The sequence below is a fragment of the Phoenix dactylifera genome, unplaced genomic scaffold, assembly GCF_009389715.1.
Source record: "Phoenix dactylifera cultivar Barhee BC4 unplaced genomic scaffold, palm_55x_up_171113_PBpolish2nd_filt_p 000311F, whole genome shotgun sequence".
Classification (NCBI taxonomy): domain Eukaryota; kingdom Viridiplantae; phylum Streptophyta; class Magnoliopsida; order Arecales; family Arecaceae; genus Phoenix; species Phoenix dactylifera.
Window position 1 is genome coordinate 586005 of NW_024067782.1, and position 18512 is coordinate 604516.

Consider the following 18512-nt stretch of genomic DNA (forward strand, 5'->3'; position numbering starts at 1 on the left):
ACCAATTTTTTTTTTGGAAGAAACTGAACTTATATCATTTTGTCCATCAAAATTAGATGTTCGCTCACTTGAACTCATAGAGGGTTGCATTCTTGTTGCATCTACATACTCATTATACAATTTAAAAAGACAAGCACGAATATAATCAATCTTTTTCTTGCACTCCTCCAACTCAAATGCCTTTTGATAACAAAACTCTACAAATATCAACTTTGATCTGGGATCCAAAATAGAAGCAATTACTAACAAATTATTGCACTGAGACCAATATTTGTTAAACTTCTTTAACATCTCACTTGTTAATTGCTTCACTATTTCATCAGTATCGATACTTTCATCCATCAACAAAGCCCTAATTCCCTAAACTTCTTTTCGGTATAAATTGGATGTGGGATTTTTACAACCAGAAAATACTTTAGTGGCATCAAGAAAGGCTTCTAAGAATTTAAGAATTATAGAAGTCTTTTTCCATTCATCATTGATGGGGCATACACATGAATGCTCAGTTGCATATCTAATAAGAGCATCTTTATAACCAAGTGCATCATGCAACATTTCATAAGTAGAATTCCACCTTGTAGGAACATCCAAAGTGAGTTCTTTTCTAGCAGAAAGTTTCATATGTTGTACAATTTCATTAAATGCTTGCATTCGGGATGGGGATGCAGAGACATATCTAACAATTTCTCTTATACATTCAATAGCTTCATGAATGATTTTCATTCCATCCTGAACCATAATATTTAATAAATGTGCACAACATCTAATATGACTGTACTCTCCACTAAACAACATTGCATAACAAAAGTGATCTCGGAGCCTTCTCATTACAGCATCATTTGTGCTGCAATTATCCAAAGTAATAGCACATATTTTACAATCCAATTCCCATTCAACAAGACATTTTCTTATAGTATCTTCAATTGCAATGCTGGTGTGAGGGTATGGGAGTTGCTTGAAATTAATAATCTTCTTATGTAGAATAAAATCAGAATCAATATAATGTGCTGTGAAAAAAATGTAACAAATTTTCTGATTTGATGTCCAAATATCAGTAGTGAAACTAACCTGAGAACTTAGGTTCTTGAATAGCTAAAAATAACAGAATACCTGCCAAAAGCTTCACCTCGGTAAAACCTTTGGAATACAGATCGTCGAGCCGCCGACAACTCCCCAGGTTCACTAAAAGAGGGGTACTCCGCGAAAGACTATTGAGTGACCTGTCGAGCTGATCCGACGAGCATTTTCTATACAGACATATGCCCAAATTCTCCAAGTTTTTCATGTTGTCTGGGGAAGGAGTTTTTCTCTTCTTGATACAAAGCCATACAATCATATCTTATAGTCTTACGACCCATAATTTTGAATAATGGTTGAAGAGATCTCATAAAATCCAGAAAAATATTGTGCTCAACAATACGAAATGGAAGCTCAGCACATATGATAAATTTTGCAAGAATTTTTTTACTGTCTTCTTGATTGAATTTAAAAGACTTTATGGGATCTTTTGAACTTGGTAGTAAGAGCAACTGATTAGTTGGATTCTTTTGATACTTGCAAACATTTTCTAAATGGCATTTTAGATGACTCGTTCCTCCTTTAGTGCTCTCACTTAAAACTTTTTACAATATTTGCACTTAGCTATTGACCCTTCAGAATTTTTTTTCTCGATAAAGTGATTCCATACCCAAGATCTTTTTTAGAAGAATTGTCACAATCATTTCAACAGTATCTTCATTTCTATCATCCTCATCCCTTAAATGTTCAACAATCTCATTTTCACCTATTTTAGAATGAGACATTAGTAAAAATAATCTGCCCACATAAAAAAATAAATATCACAAATTTAACCTATAACAAAATAAATATCATTAAATTTTACCTATTTAAGAAAGAGCTCAAATCTTTCCAATTAAAGCCTCAGATATGTACGAAGATAGAATGCACACAACAATAAACAGCAATAAGAATAGGAATAACCACTGTCACAATTATCCGTAAAAAGAAACAAAGCATAGGAAGGTTTAGGGAACATGAAACTTCTACAAAGGCTACGCTTAACTATGCTCAGAAATGCATGCCACTGTTATAGTTAACTTTAGTATTGGTTAAGCATGTTTCAGAAGCATAATATTGTGCCTGCATTTCACTGACAATGGTGCAACTCTGTAATATTGAACAAAGCTACTTAGTCAGGGATAAGGAACACCTAGATGTGTGGATCATTAACCATATAAATTTCAAAAGATCATGCTTGCAGTTAAGTGGATAGAATTGAAAGACAGTTAATATTCTACTATGCAAACATTGCATGCAAGATTGAAGTTTCAGTTGCAATGACACCTGAAATTCAGTTTTGGTCAGTTTCAGTAGTTCAACCGAATTTAATCCTTATACTATGCTAGACTAACACAACACCACCATCCGACTCTAGAACCAAAATTCCAAACAAAGAGATCATAATTCTTTTCAGGGATCGAAAGCCCTCAGATCGCGATGGGGGTGAAAGCCCTCAGATCGCGATAGGGTGTGATAACAGTCGAGTACGGTCAACGAGCTTGGACGGTTGACGAGCCCTCAGATCTAGGGTTTTACCACTTCGCCGAGCTTGGACGGTCGACGATGACGATTGGCGACGAGCCGACAAGGAGAAGCGGAGAAACCCTAGCTCCACACCTCCACCGCTCGTCCGCTCTGCGCCTCTACATATCCCAACCAAAAGGAAGAAGATCATTCGTAATCGTACCTCAAAATCTAGCTTCGTCGACGATAGGATGGTCAGAACTCCTCTTCACCACTTCGCCGAGCTTGGACGGTCGACGACGACGACCGGCGACGAGCCGACAAGCGGAGAAACCCTAGCTCCACGCCTTGTCGCCTCCACCGCTCATCCGCTCCGCCTCAGCGCCTCTGCAAATCCCTTGGGCAAGTTGGCAATTGGGTTTAGCCGCGATTCAGCAGACTGCAGACACATCCGGTCACCGCGATTCGGGCTGGAAGTGGGCTCGGGCTTGGATGGGCCCGGGCCGGGCCAATGAAATACCCGAGCCCGGCTCGAAATAGAAATGGGCTTAATCATTCAGCCCGAGCCCGGCCCAAAATGCATTGAGCCTAGCCCATAGCCCGGCCCGCGGGCGGCCCGAGCCCTCTTCCAGCCCTACTTTCTTGGCAGTTCTTGTCCAAAATATTGTTGAGAATCACAACTTTGGTGTACACCGGGCTCAGGCTGGGCTTTATCCCAAGGTCAAGACATTCTAGTTACGCCTGAACCAAGACCGACCCATCTTTCGAGCTTACCTTCTAGGGCTAACCCCTGTTCTTAGTCTTTGAGCCACACCTGACAACCATTATTTTAAAATTTTTTAAAAGATCAAAAATATTTTTAAAATATTAAAATAAATAATTAAATATTATCAACAATTTATAATATATATATATATATATATATATATTATTCTATTAAATTTATATATCATTAACAACTGTCAATTAAGTTTACAAATACATTAAACAAAAAAAATAATATAAGAAACAAGAGTATGGGACAGAAAATAAATTTAGCAGAAGTCGGTATCCTAAACATAATGTAGAAAGAGAATCCATAATAAATGTACCTTATTCTACATTAGGGAGACGGACACCTAGAAGTACAAGGAGCGGAAGATCTACCTTGCTTTTATGTTTTTTTCTTTCAGATGATACTGCTATAGTGATCATCAACGGCTACCAAGATATGCCTCAATTATTCTTATTTACTTTTATGACTTTTTGTATTCTAATTTTCTGCATCGTGTCTATGAAAATTCTATACTTCAGTCAACAAACCTAAAATAGAATCCGAGGGGCAAGGTTTGAGAGAGAGGGGGAGGCCTTCCAACTCTGGATCCCTCCCCAAAAAAGAGGGAAGAGGGTAGAGAAACTGCCGATGGAAGAGAGCAGCGTTATAGATATAGTTAATTTGGAAAGAATAAACGGATGCAATGAAGCAATTGATGAGCTAGGTTTCATAACATAGGAGAATAGGAGGTCCACAGGAGGAAATGGATTGTGATTAATTAAGATGTGATTTTATCAGAGAAGAAGAATGGCTAGAGCGAGAGGCAGAAGAAAGGGAGAAAAAGGATGCACCACATCATCCACAACAATCGTACTTATACTATTTTATTTAATTTAAGAGAGGGAATTTTAGTTAATTACATAAGGACGGCCGAGAAACTTTACTATGTATTTTTAGGAGTACTATTAATTAGATTTATTAAAATCATCACTTGTCTCAAAAGCTTAAGCCTCGTAGGTGAGCCCATCATTTGAAATTTTTAATAATGGAGTTAAAGAGTGCAGAGACAGGGTTTGAACTCAGGACCTCGCTCTGATACTATATTAAAATTACCACTTGTTTCAAAAACTTAAGTTGATAAGATGAGATAGATTTATTTATATATTTTATATTTTCTTGTATTATTGGTTAGATTCAAGGATGTTGCACTCAAAATTTCAAAAAGGGGCCTGCAACAGAGTTTGCCATGGCAAATCAAAAGCTGTTAGGCTAAACCAGGAATTGGTCAATTTTGTGCAACTCAAAAGCTGTCGTTAGTTTTTCTCATCTTTGGGATAGTCAGTCTATGATGTCAATGTTTAGTTCCCCTCCATTTGGGATCTTTACTGTTCTTTTTCTTTTCCGGTGAAATTATCATCATCTCTGTAACTTTTTTTTGTATAGTTTTTCGTTTTTTAATAATATCAGGTATATTTTCCACCTTCAAAATTTAAATGGTGGACCTCTCAGGGTTTCAAACAAGAACCGAGCTAATAACTGCTGACCAAGATAATATTATCAAAAACATGATTGTAGCAAACTAAATTGTGATGAGAAAAGACAAAATTTTCAGAAATCTTCTGTCAGTTATCTGATTAGGCTTACCAGTTTAACTGGTCCGGTTTCAGCTCATGTCGCATTGAAAGCGAGATTATGAATGATTCAACTGATAGCTCGACAGGTGTAAAGGATGGTGTTTTGTTGGCTGTGTCTCGTGGGCTCAATGGCTCCTTTTGGAGGAATTATTGGTTGAACCAGATCCACCATCTCAATTATTTATTGGATCAATATAGAATCAGCTCGAACACTCCAATTCTAGGTAAAATTGGTCTATTCTCACCATTCATATCCTGCCACATGTTTTTTTATCACATCAAACAACATGGAACTCGACGTGCCTAGTACATACGAACAATGGTTTCCCAACAACAATCGCCGCCACTCTAGCCAATTCTATTTCATCTTTGATAACCCATTTAACATAAGCGCCAAGCGAACCTTTTCTTTATCGTTCCAATTTTATCAGATGTCTCCAAAGAGATTAGCCTGCAGTTTTATTCTACAACGTCAACTTCTCCTCTCTTATAAACTTTCATTGTGAGCACAATTTGATCTAATAAAGAAAAACCATTTGGGGCATTTTTTGCCTCCCTTTCGGTCCAAAAAAAAAAAAAAGAAGAGAGAGAGAAAATCATTCGGCACCTGCATAAGCAAAATTAAAAAGCTTCAGAGCCATCCGTATGTAGCATATAAAATACTAGTGAGGCAGGGGCCGCCTTTTTGTCGATCTAGATGAAGCAAATTGTTAATTGGTAGTTAATTTGTTTTAGTTACTTTTTATTTTTACCATGTTAGATGAGTTTTTAATCACTCAATATTAAAATTATAGCTAAACTAATGTTTACTCTTAATTAAAAACATTAAAATTTCAACCTTCCATTCCAGACATACCCGTCCACTTCAGCAATTATCCCCCCAATAAGATGGAGCCAGGATCTTTCTCTCTCTCATATCTCCTCAATTATTCTCAACAATCTCAGACTATGCTATGCGATATTTATTGTCACAAATTCACAAACATCCATCCAAATCTATCTAAAATATGATGTCAGACCCTTCTCAAGGTACCAACTTTCCATGCTTATTTATTTTTCATAAGTAAATTGACAAAACTCTTTGACATTGTTCCAATTGACCATGACTTGCATGCTACAAACGAGGTTCATGGTTACGTACTGATATGGATGGACCCAACATCCCAACCACAAAGTTCCAACTTGAAACGTAGACCTTGTGATTTCCATCTGATGGCTCCAACTAGGCTTGCACACAATATTCCCTGTATCTCAATGAACACCCTACGAAAAGAATAGCAAAGGCTCACCCACTTCGCTGCGGTACATACGAAACCACCGCCTTTCCCTTCTCTCTCTCTGCTGCTAATATAACAACCCCATGCTCCCGCCGGAGCCCACTTCATTAATGCGCGGCTCCGGTGTCGGCGCGTGAATGTTGGCAAATGTCGGGTACGAATATCACGCCGGTCTCTCCCTCCTCCGATTCGCTCGCGACCCGGAGTAACTACGAGAGCAGCGGCGGGAGCACCTCGGGCCGCCGCGGGAACCCCCGCCTCTCGCTGGATCTGGTCACCGCCGGTCGTTGGCACCTCTCCTTCCTCCGCTCCTTCGCCGGCTCTCCTCTCCTCGACAACCCCACCATCATAGCCCGATCCATCCGACGGTCCGGTCCCTCTCCGATCAAATACGTTTCCTCCTCTGGACCACCTGATCGAGGCCTGAGATTGGGTTTCGCTTTTGTTACAGGTATGAGGAGCTCTGGATGCCGCTCATCGCCGAGCTCTCCAAGGCGGCAGCGCCGTACGCCGCCCCGATGCTCCTTCCGCCGGCGGACGTCCACTGGGTCTGGCACTGCCACTGCCTCCTTCCGGTAAGCCTCGAATGATGCGATTTGCCCTCGTATGCCTCGTAAATATCCCAACTCTGGCACCGGAGATCTTTGCCTCAGGCGAGCTACCGCGAGTACTGCGTCTCGAGATTTGGGGAGCTGATTGATCGGCCGGCGATATTCGACGAGGAGAACGAGGATTACGCCTCCGGCCGGTGCCGGGAGATCTGGGGCCTCCGGTACCCGTCCGAGCCGTTCGACCCCGAGATCGCCGAAGACGATGAGAGCGGAGCAAGCGGCGGCGGCGATCTCTTCGCGGCGGTGGCGAGGTACGGGTCTCTTTACTCCCACTTCTCCGACCCCTTCGTGTCCGAGACCGTCCACCTCGTCTTCGCGAGGCGGAGGTACCTCAACTTCCTCCACATCTCGCGGCGAATCGAAGAAGAAAAGGGGCTCCGGATGGTGCCCACCTCGGATATCCTCCTCATGTGGCTCACCCACCAGGTGATTCCGCTTAAAGTTTCGACTTCTACGCGAGATTTGACATAAATTTTGGGTCTTTGAACCGATCAATGGGATTTACCGTATGGGGCAGAGCTTTCCGGGGAGTTACGCGAGGGACACGGAGGGGATGGGGGATTTGGGGCGGCGAGTGGTGTCGTTCGGGGAGGCGACGGCGGCGGAGGAGGCGGAGGCGACAAGGAGGGTGTGGGAAGAGGCGTTCGACGAGCCGTACGAGAGGGCGGGGGGCGGGGATCGATCCGGCAGCGTCGCCGTCGCGGGTGTTCCTCAACTGGGAGGCGGCGGAGGCCGACGTTAACCGGAGGTACAAGTGCTTGCACCCGAGGTGCCTCATGGAGGTAAAGTTGCATACGTTTCCCAAACTAGTTTCCCGTTCCTCGTTTCGGTTTATTCCTTTGATTTGTGGTCCTATTTAGGAGGGGGCCCCTTTCGTTTCCCAGCAAAGTTATTGGCTTTGTGGGTGGGGATGATGTATATTTGTTGAAGTGGGAAACAGTTTGTCTTTTCATGCTAAACTTTGGTTGGGCCTGTTGTTGGTTTTATATAGATTTTAGTTTGCTAGGCCCAAAGCCGGCCCATTGCTAGCAGTATGAAAGATGAACTCTAAAAAAGACCGCTTCGTCTTGATGAATTTGTAATTTATGTTTGTTTCCTTAATATTCTCTCGATCAGAAATATATGTATATACTTATCAGAGAATTTGGAATCCTGCTTTTACCTGTGTATTGTAGTCTATAGATGCCGATTATATGTATACATATATATGTATGTATGTCTATGTATGTATATCTATCTATGTATATCTATATATGTATATATGTCTATGTCTGTGTCTCTGTCTCTATATATGTGTATATGTATATATGTTGAGAAAAAATACAATTAAGAAACAATGATGCCGCAAACTTTTTTTTTCTCTTTATGTAATTAAATAGGTTATCACTCACCAAACAACAATCATCTCTACAATCTACTTAAGCAATTAACAGGTAAAATAATTAAGCACTCCAAAAACAAAAGCCCTTCTATGTGAAGGAAAAAAACTATGGAATATAGTCCGGCGAAAAACTTTCACTATTTAGAATAATGGGATTATAATAAATCCTCTCTAGTTCAACTAGAGGCTGCACAAACATCAACAAGATTTAATCTTGATTTCCACAATAATAACATTCATCACCAATAAGACGGATTTCAATAATAAACAACAAAATAGATAATGGTTCTTACCAAGTATTGATGCTTGACATAATCAATAGAGAAGACTTTTCAATGATCCAAACCGTTCAATCTGTAGCTCTCAATGCCAGAAACAACATATTAAAATTTCAGCCAAATTTGGATAAAATCAACCATCCTATCATTCGACAATGTAGCACCTTTTCTTCCTCTTCTTCTAAGTTTTTTCTTTTTCTTTCTCTTCTGTTTTTGTAGAGCCCCGCACTCCACAGTTTCTTTAGCAATTTACTCACCCAAGCCGGCGGTTCCTTCTTATTCTTTTTTTTAATTCATATGAGATGGGTCCCACATGAGGAGGGACCACACCAACAAATCTCCCCTTCCGACTCATGTGGGGGTTCCACCAAGCCTGCTGTCTTTCTACAAGCAATAATTTTTTTCATGGACAAAGTTTTAGTCATTATATCCAATCCATTATCATCGGTATGGATTTTTTCAAGACACAGTAACTTCATCTCTAAAGCATCATGAGCCTAATGAAATCTCACATCAATATGCTTGAATCTCGAATGAAATGTTGGATTCTTTGGGAGATAGATGACACTTCGGCTGTCACAATAAAGCCTGTATTTCTCTTGTTATAGGCCCAATAGAAAATTTTTTATCTACAAAAGTTCTTTACAAGCTTCTGTAACTGCAATATACTTGGCCTCTATAGTGAACAAAGCAACATAGTTTTGTAACTTAGATTGCCATGACACTACTCCTGAAAAAGTTATCCAGTATCCTGATGTGGATTTTCTAAAATGTATATCACCAACCGTATCTACATCTATATACGCATCCAACACAGGTTTACCATTACCAAAACATAAACAGAACATTAGAACCATTACCAAAACATAAACAGACTCTAGAAGTGTTTCTGAAATACCTGAGAATCCATTTGACAGCTGCCCGATCCAGGGTTAGAAAGAAATCGACTTACAACACCAACTGCATGAGCAATATCCATCCTTATACAAACCATGGTGTACATCAAACTACCAACTGCGGATGCATAAGGAATCTTCTTCATTTCTTCTTTATCTTTCTGACTTGTAGGACATTGTTTGGAACTTAACTTAAAGTGATCTGCAAGTGGAGAGCAAATAGGTTTGGACTTGCTCATGTTGAACCTTTTCTAATATTTTTTCGATATATCTCTCTTGGGATAACCAAATCTTTCCATTCTTCATGTCGCGTAATTCTCATGTCAAAAATTTGTTTAGCCGTCTCGAAGTCTTTCATGGCAAAGAATTTGCCTTAACTTTTTTTTCAAGCTTTCAATTTTCTAGGCACCATGGCCAACAATCAACATATCATCTACATAAAGCAAGAGAATAATAAAATCTTCATAAGTGAATCTATTAATAAACATACAATGATCAAAAGTGGTTTTACTATACCTATGGTCCATCATAAATGAATCAAACTTTTTATACCACTGTCGAGGTGTCTCTTTGAGCCCATACGTGCTCTTCTTTAATCTACACATGAGATGCTCTTAGCCTTTAATTATGAACCTTTCTAGATGCTTCATATAAATTTCCTCCTCTAAGTTACTATGGAGGAAGGCAATTTTGTTCAATTTTAAAATTCATGCTTGTAGATAAACCAAGAATAACTCGAATTGAAGACATCTTGACTACAGATGAGAAAATTTCTTCAAAGTCAATATCCTTTTTCTGACCAAAACCTTTCACATCCAATTGTTCCTTGTACCTTGGCTGTGAGCTCCTTTTCAGGCTTCAACTTGAACACCCACTTATTTTTGAGTGCTCTCTTACCTTTAGGGAGTTCCATCAACTCAAATGTGCAGTACTCATGCAAGTATTTTATCTGCTCTTGCATAGTTTTTAACCACTCTCTCTTTTGTTAATGATTTATAGCCTCTTTGTAGCATTCTGGTTCTCCCCCATCAGTGATCTATAGCCTTTCACAACCAACTATTCCTTTTACCTTGGTTGTGAGCTCCTCTTCAGGCTTCAACTTGAACACCCACTTATTTTTGAGTGCTCTCTTACCCTTAGGGAGTTCCATCAACTCAAATGTGAAGTTCTCGTGCAAGTATTTTATCTCCTCTTGCCTAGCTTTTAACCACTTTCTCTTTTGTTAATGATTTATAGCCTTTTTGTAGCATTCTGGTTCTCTCCCATTAGTGATCATCACATACTCAGGAGAATATCTCTGAGAAAGTCGGTGCTCTCTAGGAGATCTTCTCAATTGAGGCTCAATTGGTGGTTATGGAGAGGCTTGCTCAACATACTCATCCGACACATCATTGTCAGGTGTGGGCCAATCAACTGTGTTACCATCATCTTCGTGTATATCTTTTCTATTGCCATCATTCATCATGGCTGGAGGTACTGGACCCAGATCAACATAATTTCTATTAACAGACTTTGGCTTCTCAACCTTTTCAAAATCTTTAATAGTCTGGTCTTCTAGAAACACCACATCTCTGCTTCTGATAACTTTCTTAACCAAACTCTTCATGTGCATAACCTAGGAAGATATACTGTTTAAACTTGCCATCAAGCTTGGATCTCTCATCTTTAGAAATGTGAATAAATGTCATGCAGCCAAATACTCTCAAGTGATCATATGACACATTTTTTCCAATCCACACTCTTTCTAGTACATCATCTTTAAAAGAAGCTGAAGGAGAAAGGTTGATTAAATCCACTGCAGTTCTTATTGTTTCACCCCAAAAGGATTTAGGCTATTTAGTATGAGAGAGCATACTCCGAATTTTTTTATAAATAGTACGGTTCATTCTCTCAGCAACTTTATTATATTGAGGTGTTTTAGAAATGGTTTTCTCAAGCCTGATATTATGATCTCGATAATATTTCTTAAATAGACCTCTGTATTCACCACCATTATCTGCTCAAATACACTTCAGTTGTCTTCCTATTTCTCTTTCAACACTAGCATGAAAAATGATTGAATACATCGAGTATCTGGTTTTTTAAATTTTAAAACAAAAGCCCATACATTTCTAGAATGATCATCAATAAAAGTAACAAAATATAAAACATCACCAAGAGTTCTAACATCCATAGTTCAAACATCAATGTAAATTAAATCTAAAACGCATGATCTTCTATATGGAGGGAATTTATGAAATGCAACTCTATGTTGTTTGCCAGCTAAACAATGAGTACAAGTCTCTAGGGGCATACTTTTTATAGAAAGGAATTTTCTTTTGGCCAGAATATTAAGTCCCTTCTCACTCATGTGTCCAAGCCGCTTATGCTATAATTTAATAGAGGAGTCTTCAATTGCATTGACCTCCCCCTTGCTCAATTTTGCTTGTATCATGTAAAGTGTGCTTGATTTATTTTCTTTTGCTACCACTAGATAACCTTTGGTAAGCTTCCTTTTTCCTTCATCGAAGTGGTTGTGGTAACCTTCATCATCAATTACTTCAGTAGAGATCAAGTGGAGACGGATATCTAGAACATGTCTTACATTTTTCAACAATAGTTGACATTAATGTCAGTTTCCAAGCAAACATCTGCCATGCCCACAATCTTAGTTACTCTATCATTTTCCATCTTGACACTAACAAAATCACTAGTGTAGGATGTGAAGAAGTTTCGTCGAGAAGTAACATGAAAAGAGGCATCTGAGTCAACAACCCAAGTACAATCCTAGCATGTAAGGTTTATACAAGCATTATCACAAATAATACCGACATCACCATTACATGCAACTGCTGTTATATCATTTCCTTCCTTCTTTTCTTCACTTCTTCCCCTTGATTGCTCTTTTTTAAATTTTCTGCACTCTTTTTTTTTTCATGTGCCCTAGCTTGCTACAATAAAAACATTTGATCTCTTTTCTAAATTTGGATATTTTTCTGGACTTATCGTGATTGTTAGAATTTTGCAAGATTCTAGTATTACTCCTCCCCTGCCTTTCTGTAACTAATGTCTCTGACTATGTAGTCACATTATGCTCTATTCTTCTGGTCTCGTCATTAAGCATACCATCTTTTATCATTCCCAATGTTACGACACCATTAGGAGCTGAATTATTAAGTGATGCAACCAGAGTTTTTCAACTATCAGGCAAGGAGCTAAGCAACAATAATGCTTGCAACTCATTATCTAACATAATTTTCATAGTATTTAGCTGATTTACCACATTCTGAAATCTACTCAAATGCTCGGCCACTGAACTTTCCTCCTTATACTGCATATTCACAAAGTTTCTAATCATGAATGCTTTGTTCTGTGCAGTTTTTCGCTCATAGAGACTCTCTAATTTCTTCCATAAACTATGGCCATTAGTCTCCATAGCAATCTGATGAAAAACACTATCATCTGTCGACTGCCTGATTAATCCAATTGTCTTTCTATTCATTTTTTTTCACTGCTTAATAGAATCTATCTCGTTCGTCTCTCAATCAATTAGGTATTCGATAAAGAAGAAGAGTTTCCGTTGCTGAGTTTTGTCACTTGGTTTGGCACTATCTTCTTCAATAGGATTATACAATTTTTTGCAAAATAGTAAATCTTCCATTCGAGGCTTCCAAATTGAATAGTTGGAATATGTGAGTTTGACCATACTGTCACCTAAATGCTCTTCCATTTAATCAACACAAGAAAAATTCAGCCACTAGCAACCTGCTCTGACACCACTTTGTTGGAAAAAAATGCAATCAAGAAACAATGATGCTGCAAGATTCTTTTTCCTTCTTTGTGTAATGAAATAGGATATTACTCGCCAAGCAACAACCATTTCTACAATCTACTCAAGCAATTAACAAACAAAATAATCAAGCAATCCAGAAACAAGAGACAACACAATTTTTAACATGTAAAACCCTTCTATATGAAAGAAAAAAACTACGGGACTTAGTCTAGCCAAAAACTTTCACTATTTAGAATAATGAGATTCCAATAGATCATCTCTAGCTCAACTAGAGGCTACACAAACATTAACAAGATTTAATCTGGACTTCCACAACAAGAACATTCATCACCAATACGATGGATTTCAACAATAAACAACAAAATGGAGAATGGATCTCACCAAGTGTTGATGCTTGAAATAATCAATAGAGAAGGCTTTTCAGCGATTGAAACTGTTCAATCTGTAGCTCTTAATGCTGGGAACAACATACTGAAATTTTAGCCAAATCCGAATAAAATCAACCATCCGATCATCCGAGAAAGCAGCACATTTTCTTCCTCTTCTTCTTCTCTATTTTTTCTTTTTTTTTCTCTTCTGTTTCCGTAGAGCCCTGCACTCCATGGTTTCTTTAGCAATTTACTCGCCCAAGCCGGCAGTTCCTCCTTTTTTTTAAAATTCAAATGAGGTGGGTCCCACATGAGGAGGGACCACATGCACCAACAATATGTGTCTCTGTGTGTGTGTAAACTTGACCATAGAATTTAGAATCCCTCATTAACTTGGCATCGAATTCTTCTGAAGGCAATCCTATGATATTTTGTCTTAATGCGAAGATCCTTGATGCACAAATCAAAGTAACATTGCACACTTGAAAGATTCTTACTTTATGCATTTGCTCAAAAATTAGAAAAAAGTACTTTGCACCCAACTTGAAGATCCTTTTGCTAATTTGTTAATGTGTCGTTGTGATGTTGGTCATAGAGCCACCCACAACTCTTATGATTTTAGTTTCTATTGCTACTTCTTTCACTTGATTATTTATTACTATTTTAGTAGGCTTTTGATGTTTATTTCAGGTGGAATGTAGGTGATGTATTATCTTCATCTGTAATACTGTATCTTCTTAGGCAAGTTGTCAATAATGCTTGTTTCCAAGTTTGATGAAGTTGTAGTTATCACATACTGCTGTAATGGAAACAACACCTGCAGAAGTCAATCTTAATCAATAACCAGTGGTCGTTGTTTGCTCATGGTCGATTCATGTAATCCTTAGTTGGACTTCATAATGCTCTTTCTTTTCTTCCATCATTTTCTATATACTCTTCTTTGTCTAGTTCATTCAAGAATCATGCATTTCCGAGGACCTCATAATGGCACGTGTTTTTTTGTAATGGGATTAAGTTGATTGAGAATCAGAGTATATTTTGGTCATTCTTTTCAGAAAGAGATGAGCATCATTTTCTGTAACTCCCTCATCCTTTCTTCTGTAATTAAAAAAATATTAATTTTAGACCTGTAGTCTGTGAAATCTGGTAATTTAGTCCATTAGGCTTCATTGGATGTTGAATTAATTTCTGGTTACAGGTCTGCGTATTCCTCAAAGGAAAATGGGAGGAAAAAGAGGCTAAAAATTTGGACAAGATATTTCTGCGGTTGAGAACTGTCAGGTGTCACAGAGAGATGAAGATAGACCAGCCGGTATCTGAATCATCGTCTGAGACTTGGCAGAGAACATGGAATCTTTACTGTGAATTTGGCACCAGAGGCATTGCAATGGAGCTACGGCAAAATGGAAGTAGTTGCTTAAGAAATAGCAAGTTGCTTAAATCTCTAGTCTTCCTGTGGAATGACTTGCTGCGGGCAACTACTCTCACTCTAACAATAGAGATAGAGATGCAAGTGAGAGCCATGACATCAATCACACCCCCTATTCAGGCCCCTTACTTCTTAAAGTGTGTTCCAGATAGAGTAACAGATGATGGTGGTGCAATGATTTCAGATGTGATACTGCGGATGAATAGATATCGCCCACAAGGTGGTCGATGGTTATCTCGCACAGTTCTTGATCATGCTGGAAGGGAATGTTTTGTGATACGAATACGGTAAAAACTTTATTGCCTTTTGATATTCATGCAAGTCACTAGAAGATATGGCGAGTTATTGAATGAGTTTTGATGGATTTGTGTAGAGTAGGCAGAGGGATTTGGAGAAGAGGAGCTGAAACTCCAACAGCAATAAAATGGGAGGACCGAATCACAGAAGTACGAGAAGGCCCCTGGAAATATGTGGGCGGTTCTGTTGGCACTGCACCTGGTAAGACATGACCTAATAAGATATGAATCATGTATTGCTAGAAAAGGCAAGCTTATAATGGCAAGCTAAATTTATTTCTTAGTCGAATGATATAAAAAGCTATCTGCTCTGAGTTTTTCATTATATTATTAAGAGATGCTTGGATGTTCTCCTGTGATTGTAGGGAAGGTGGTGGGCACCGCAACACCTAAGAAAGAAAATCTACTAGAGAAGAAGGCAACTTGGTCTCTATCAACAGGTGATGTCCTGACAATACAATGGGAAGATAGACTGGAAATTCAACTTGAAAATGAAAATTCTACTGAATCGGTATTACGTACATACTTCTTGTACTCCATGTACTTCATTATTCCATCGGCATAATTTTAGTAAAAGCTAATACCAAAGGTTTATAATGAAAGGCGATTTATAAAATTTATGCACTGATAATGGTGGCTTTGATATTTTTTAATTCGTTGCCATATATCCTCTTTAATTTATAAATTATCCACTTTTTTTTGTAAATTTTCGCCGTCTCAATGCTAGAATGTATCTTGCATCTATTTCTTGGGCACAACTTTCCTCTGTCTTGATAAAAGTAAGGAGCTGAGGGGGTGGGGGGGGACATTCTTCAAACAATAAAAAAAATCAGTTTATATTTGACTTTGCGCACGAAATGACAAAGCTTTGAATAGGGTTAAATGCTGATAGCAGAACTGCAAAAGCATGGCTTGCCTTTGAGATATGAAGATTGATTGGCTGAAATAAGGATTCGGGGATGATTTACTCAAATTAGGATAAACTTTGCGTTAGGTTTGTGTAAGAATGCAGAAAACCTTAGAAGTGGAAGAAAATCTGGAGTTTTTCTTCAATTAGTGAAGTCTAAGAAATGTTAAGGCTAAGAGCTGCTACAGTTGAAGCTAAAACTTGCACGTGCTTTTTTACACTATTGCATTTAAAAAGAGGTCAAAACATAAGGAAGATATTGAGTATCTAAATTGAGAGGTTTTATTTTCTGAATTAGGCTCATGGTACCATTTTTTTAAATTAAACTTAAGTGCTTAATATTGGCCCGAAATAGTAAGGTCGCAGGTCTTATATTTAGTCACCATGTGATTCCTTTTATCTATGCTTTCTAAGTTAACTCCACTCCATTTAGTAAAATTCCTACTCCGAACAAAGTTTGTTTCAAGGTTACCAACATTTTATTTGGTTGTTTGGGCCATTACTACTTTGCCTTGAAACACTGAATGGCTTCTATTATGATGCTAATTCTTATTCAGGCGAAGCTGTTGAGAGGGAGAAAACTACAGTACCAGGTAAAGGAGGTTAGCCCATCAGACAGGCAGGATGAGGAGGAAGCGCAGTACTTTACACTAGTTCGATTTACCTCGGAACATCCAGATGGAAAAGCTACAGCTCTTCTAAACTGGAAGTTGTTTGCAGTAGAGTTTTCACCAGAAGAGGATGCGGTGCTAGTGCTGCTCTTGTGCATGGCTATAATACGAACCATTTCAGAGATAAGAAGGGAAGATGTCAGTGGCTTATTACTGCGCAGGAGAGTGAGGGAAGTGAAAGCAGGACACAGAGACTGGGGCTCGGTGATTCTGCCTTCATCTTCGTCATGCTTGTCTCCCCATTTACAACCTTGGTATTGGAATGCTGAGAAAGTATTAGCCTCAGCAGATGATGGCAGGGGGCCGACTTCTAAGTATTCCCCTGCTGATGGGAAGGACCTACTGTATAAGCAAGCAATCATACCTTGAAGAAACCTTGACTACATTCACAAGGTTCCCAACATCAACAGGATATACTTCAGATGAGATTATGTGTGTTTCTTGGTTAAGGACTCTTTTTCCTTTTTATTTCCTCTTTATTTCTTTAGAGAGAGAGAGAGAGAGAGTTCATCCTTTCAGTAATGTGGTGTGTGCAGTAGTGCAGCTCTGTTTGGTATAGCTTCACATGATATTGAGTGCAGACTGGTTCAGTTTGTTGTCTTCTGCTTGGGTCCAAGTGCAGTTTGACACAGATCTAGATCAAGTATGGCAAGGAGTTAATGATGTCATGGGCCCTTGCATCATTTACCAAGAACAACATGAATAATAGCTGTATCTTTGATGCGGGCTGCATATATTTTAATACTCAACTTTTTAAAATAATGGTGCATATTTTGGCTTTACATTACAATTCCTTCTCTACCTGAACCTTTATATTAGTCTGCACGCCGGTATTTTTTGAGCAGTATATCATAATTGCATTCAACCTACGATCCATTAACAATGTATATAGCAATAACTTGAGTTATTAGCATGCAGTTTAGAACATCTAAGGGTATAACAGATTGTTATTGGCTCAAACTTCAGTAGCATAAGTGCTCATAGTCCCCCTTAAGAACTCGAAATCACATAGGGGCTGTCGCATTAATGGAATTGCCATCAGGTCAAATGAGACTTCTCTTCTGGTCAAAAAATGAATGATGATTTGGAAATGAGCAACTAAATGATTCTTATTTGTTCTTCTTTTATCAGGTTTGGAGCTCTGTTTTCTTAACACTAAGAAATGCCTATGCCTCTGCTGGTGGTGGTTGAGCTTCACCTTGCTGCGATGATTTATATAGTGTGATAATTTTCAACTTCTGATCTTTGTTATGGTTAGGAATTTCCATTGCTCATCATATAATTGACACCAAATTATAAATTAACTATTTATGGTTAGGAACTTCTAATAATTAGCTTTTTTCGGTGATTTGATTCGGGTTGAAATCATCCTTCGATAAATAGGATGAGTATAGAGTAGAAAGGTGGGGGTTATCCCTTTTAACCTCAAACCGAGAAACCAAAAAAAAAAGTTTCTAAATTATGACAGAGAAATTATCTTCCACCGTACCAACTCAAGCATCAGAGTTTTGCGGGAAAGGTTTATAAATGCTGATCCTTTGTTATCGACCAGACTATTAATATAATGGTTAATCAAATGGCCTGTCAGCTACCTGTCATCAAATGAGTGCGTTTGAGATGCTCCTGTTACTGATAATGACTCTGACTACTAAATTAATCACCCATAACCTAAGCTTACCATAAGACAAAAATGTTGATAAATATAAAAACTTAAG

At 38.5% G+C, this 18512-nt stretch overlaps 1 protein-coding gene across 1 annotated transcript; it reads left to right on the forward strand.

The window, feature by feature from the left end:
- The first annotated feature begins 7467 nt into the window (after positions 1-7467).
- Positions 7468-17566, forward strand: LOC120105572. The gene is made up of 5 exons (XM_039118154.1): positions 7468-7581; positions 14693-15210; positions 15297-15421; positions 15585-15730; positions 16684-17566. The coding sequence occupies exons 1-5, from the start codon at positions 7576-7578 to the stop codon at positions 17164-17166; spliced, it is 1278 nt and encodes a 425-aa protein (XP_038974082.1). The 5' UTR covers positions 7468-7575; the 3' UTR covers positions 17167-17566.
- The last annotated feature ends 946 nt before the right edge of the window (positions 17567-18512 follow it).

Excerpts from the sequence above, each read along its gene's own strand:
- LOC120105572 (XM_039118154.1), top strand. Across the intron at positions 15,211-15,296 it reads TGTTTTGTGATACGAATACG|AGTAGGCAGAGGGATTTGGA; the intron begins GTAAAAACTTTA and ends GGATTTGTGTAG. Across the intron at positions 15,422-15,584 it reads TTCTGTTGGCACTGCACCTG|GGAAGGTGGTGGGCACCGCA; the intron begins GTAAGACATGAC and ends CTGTGATTGTAG.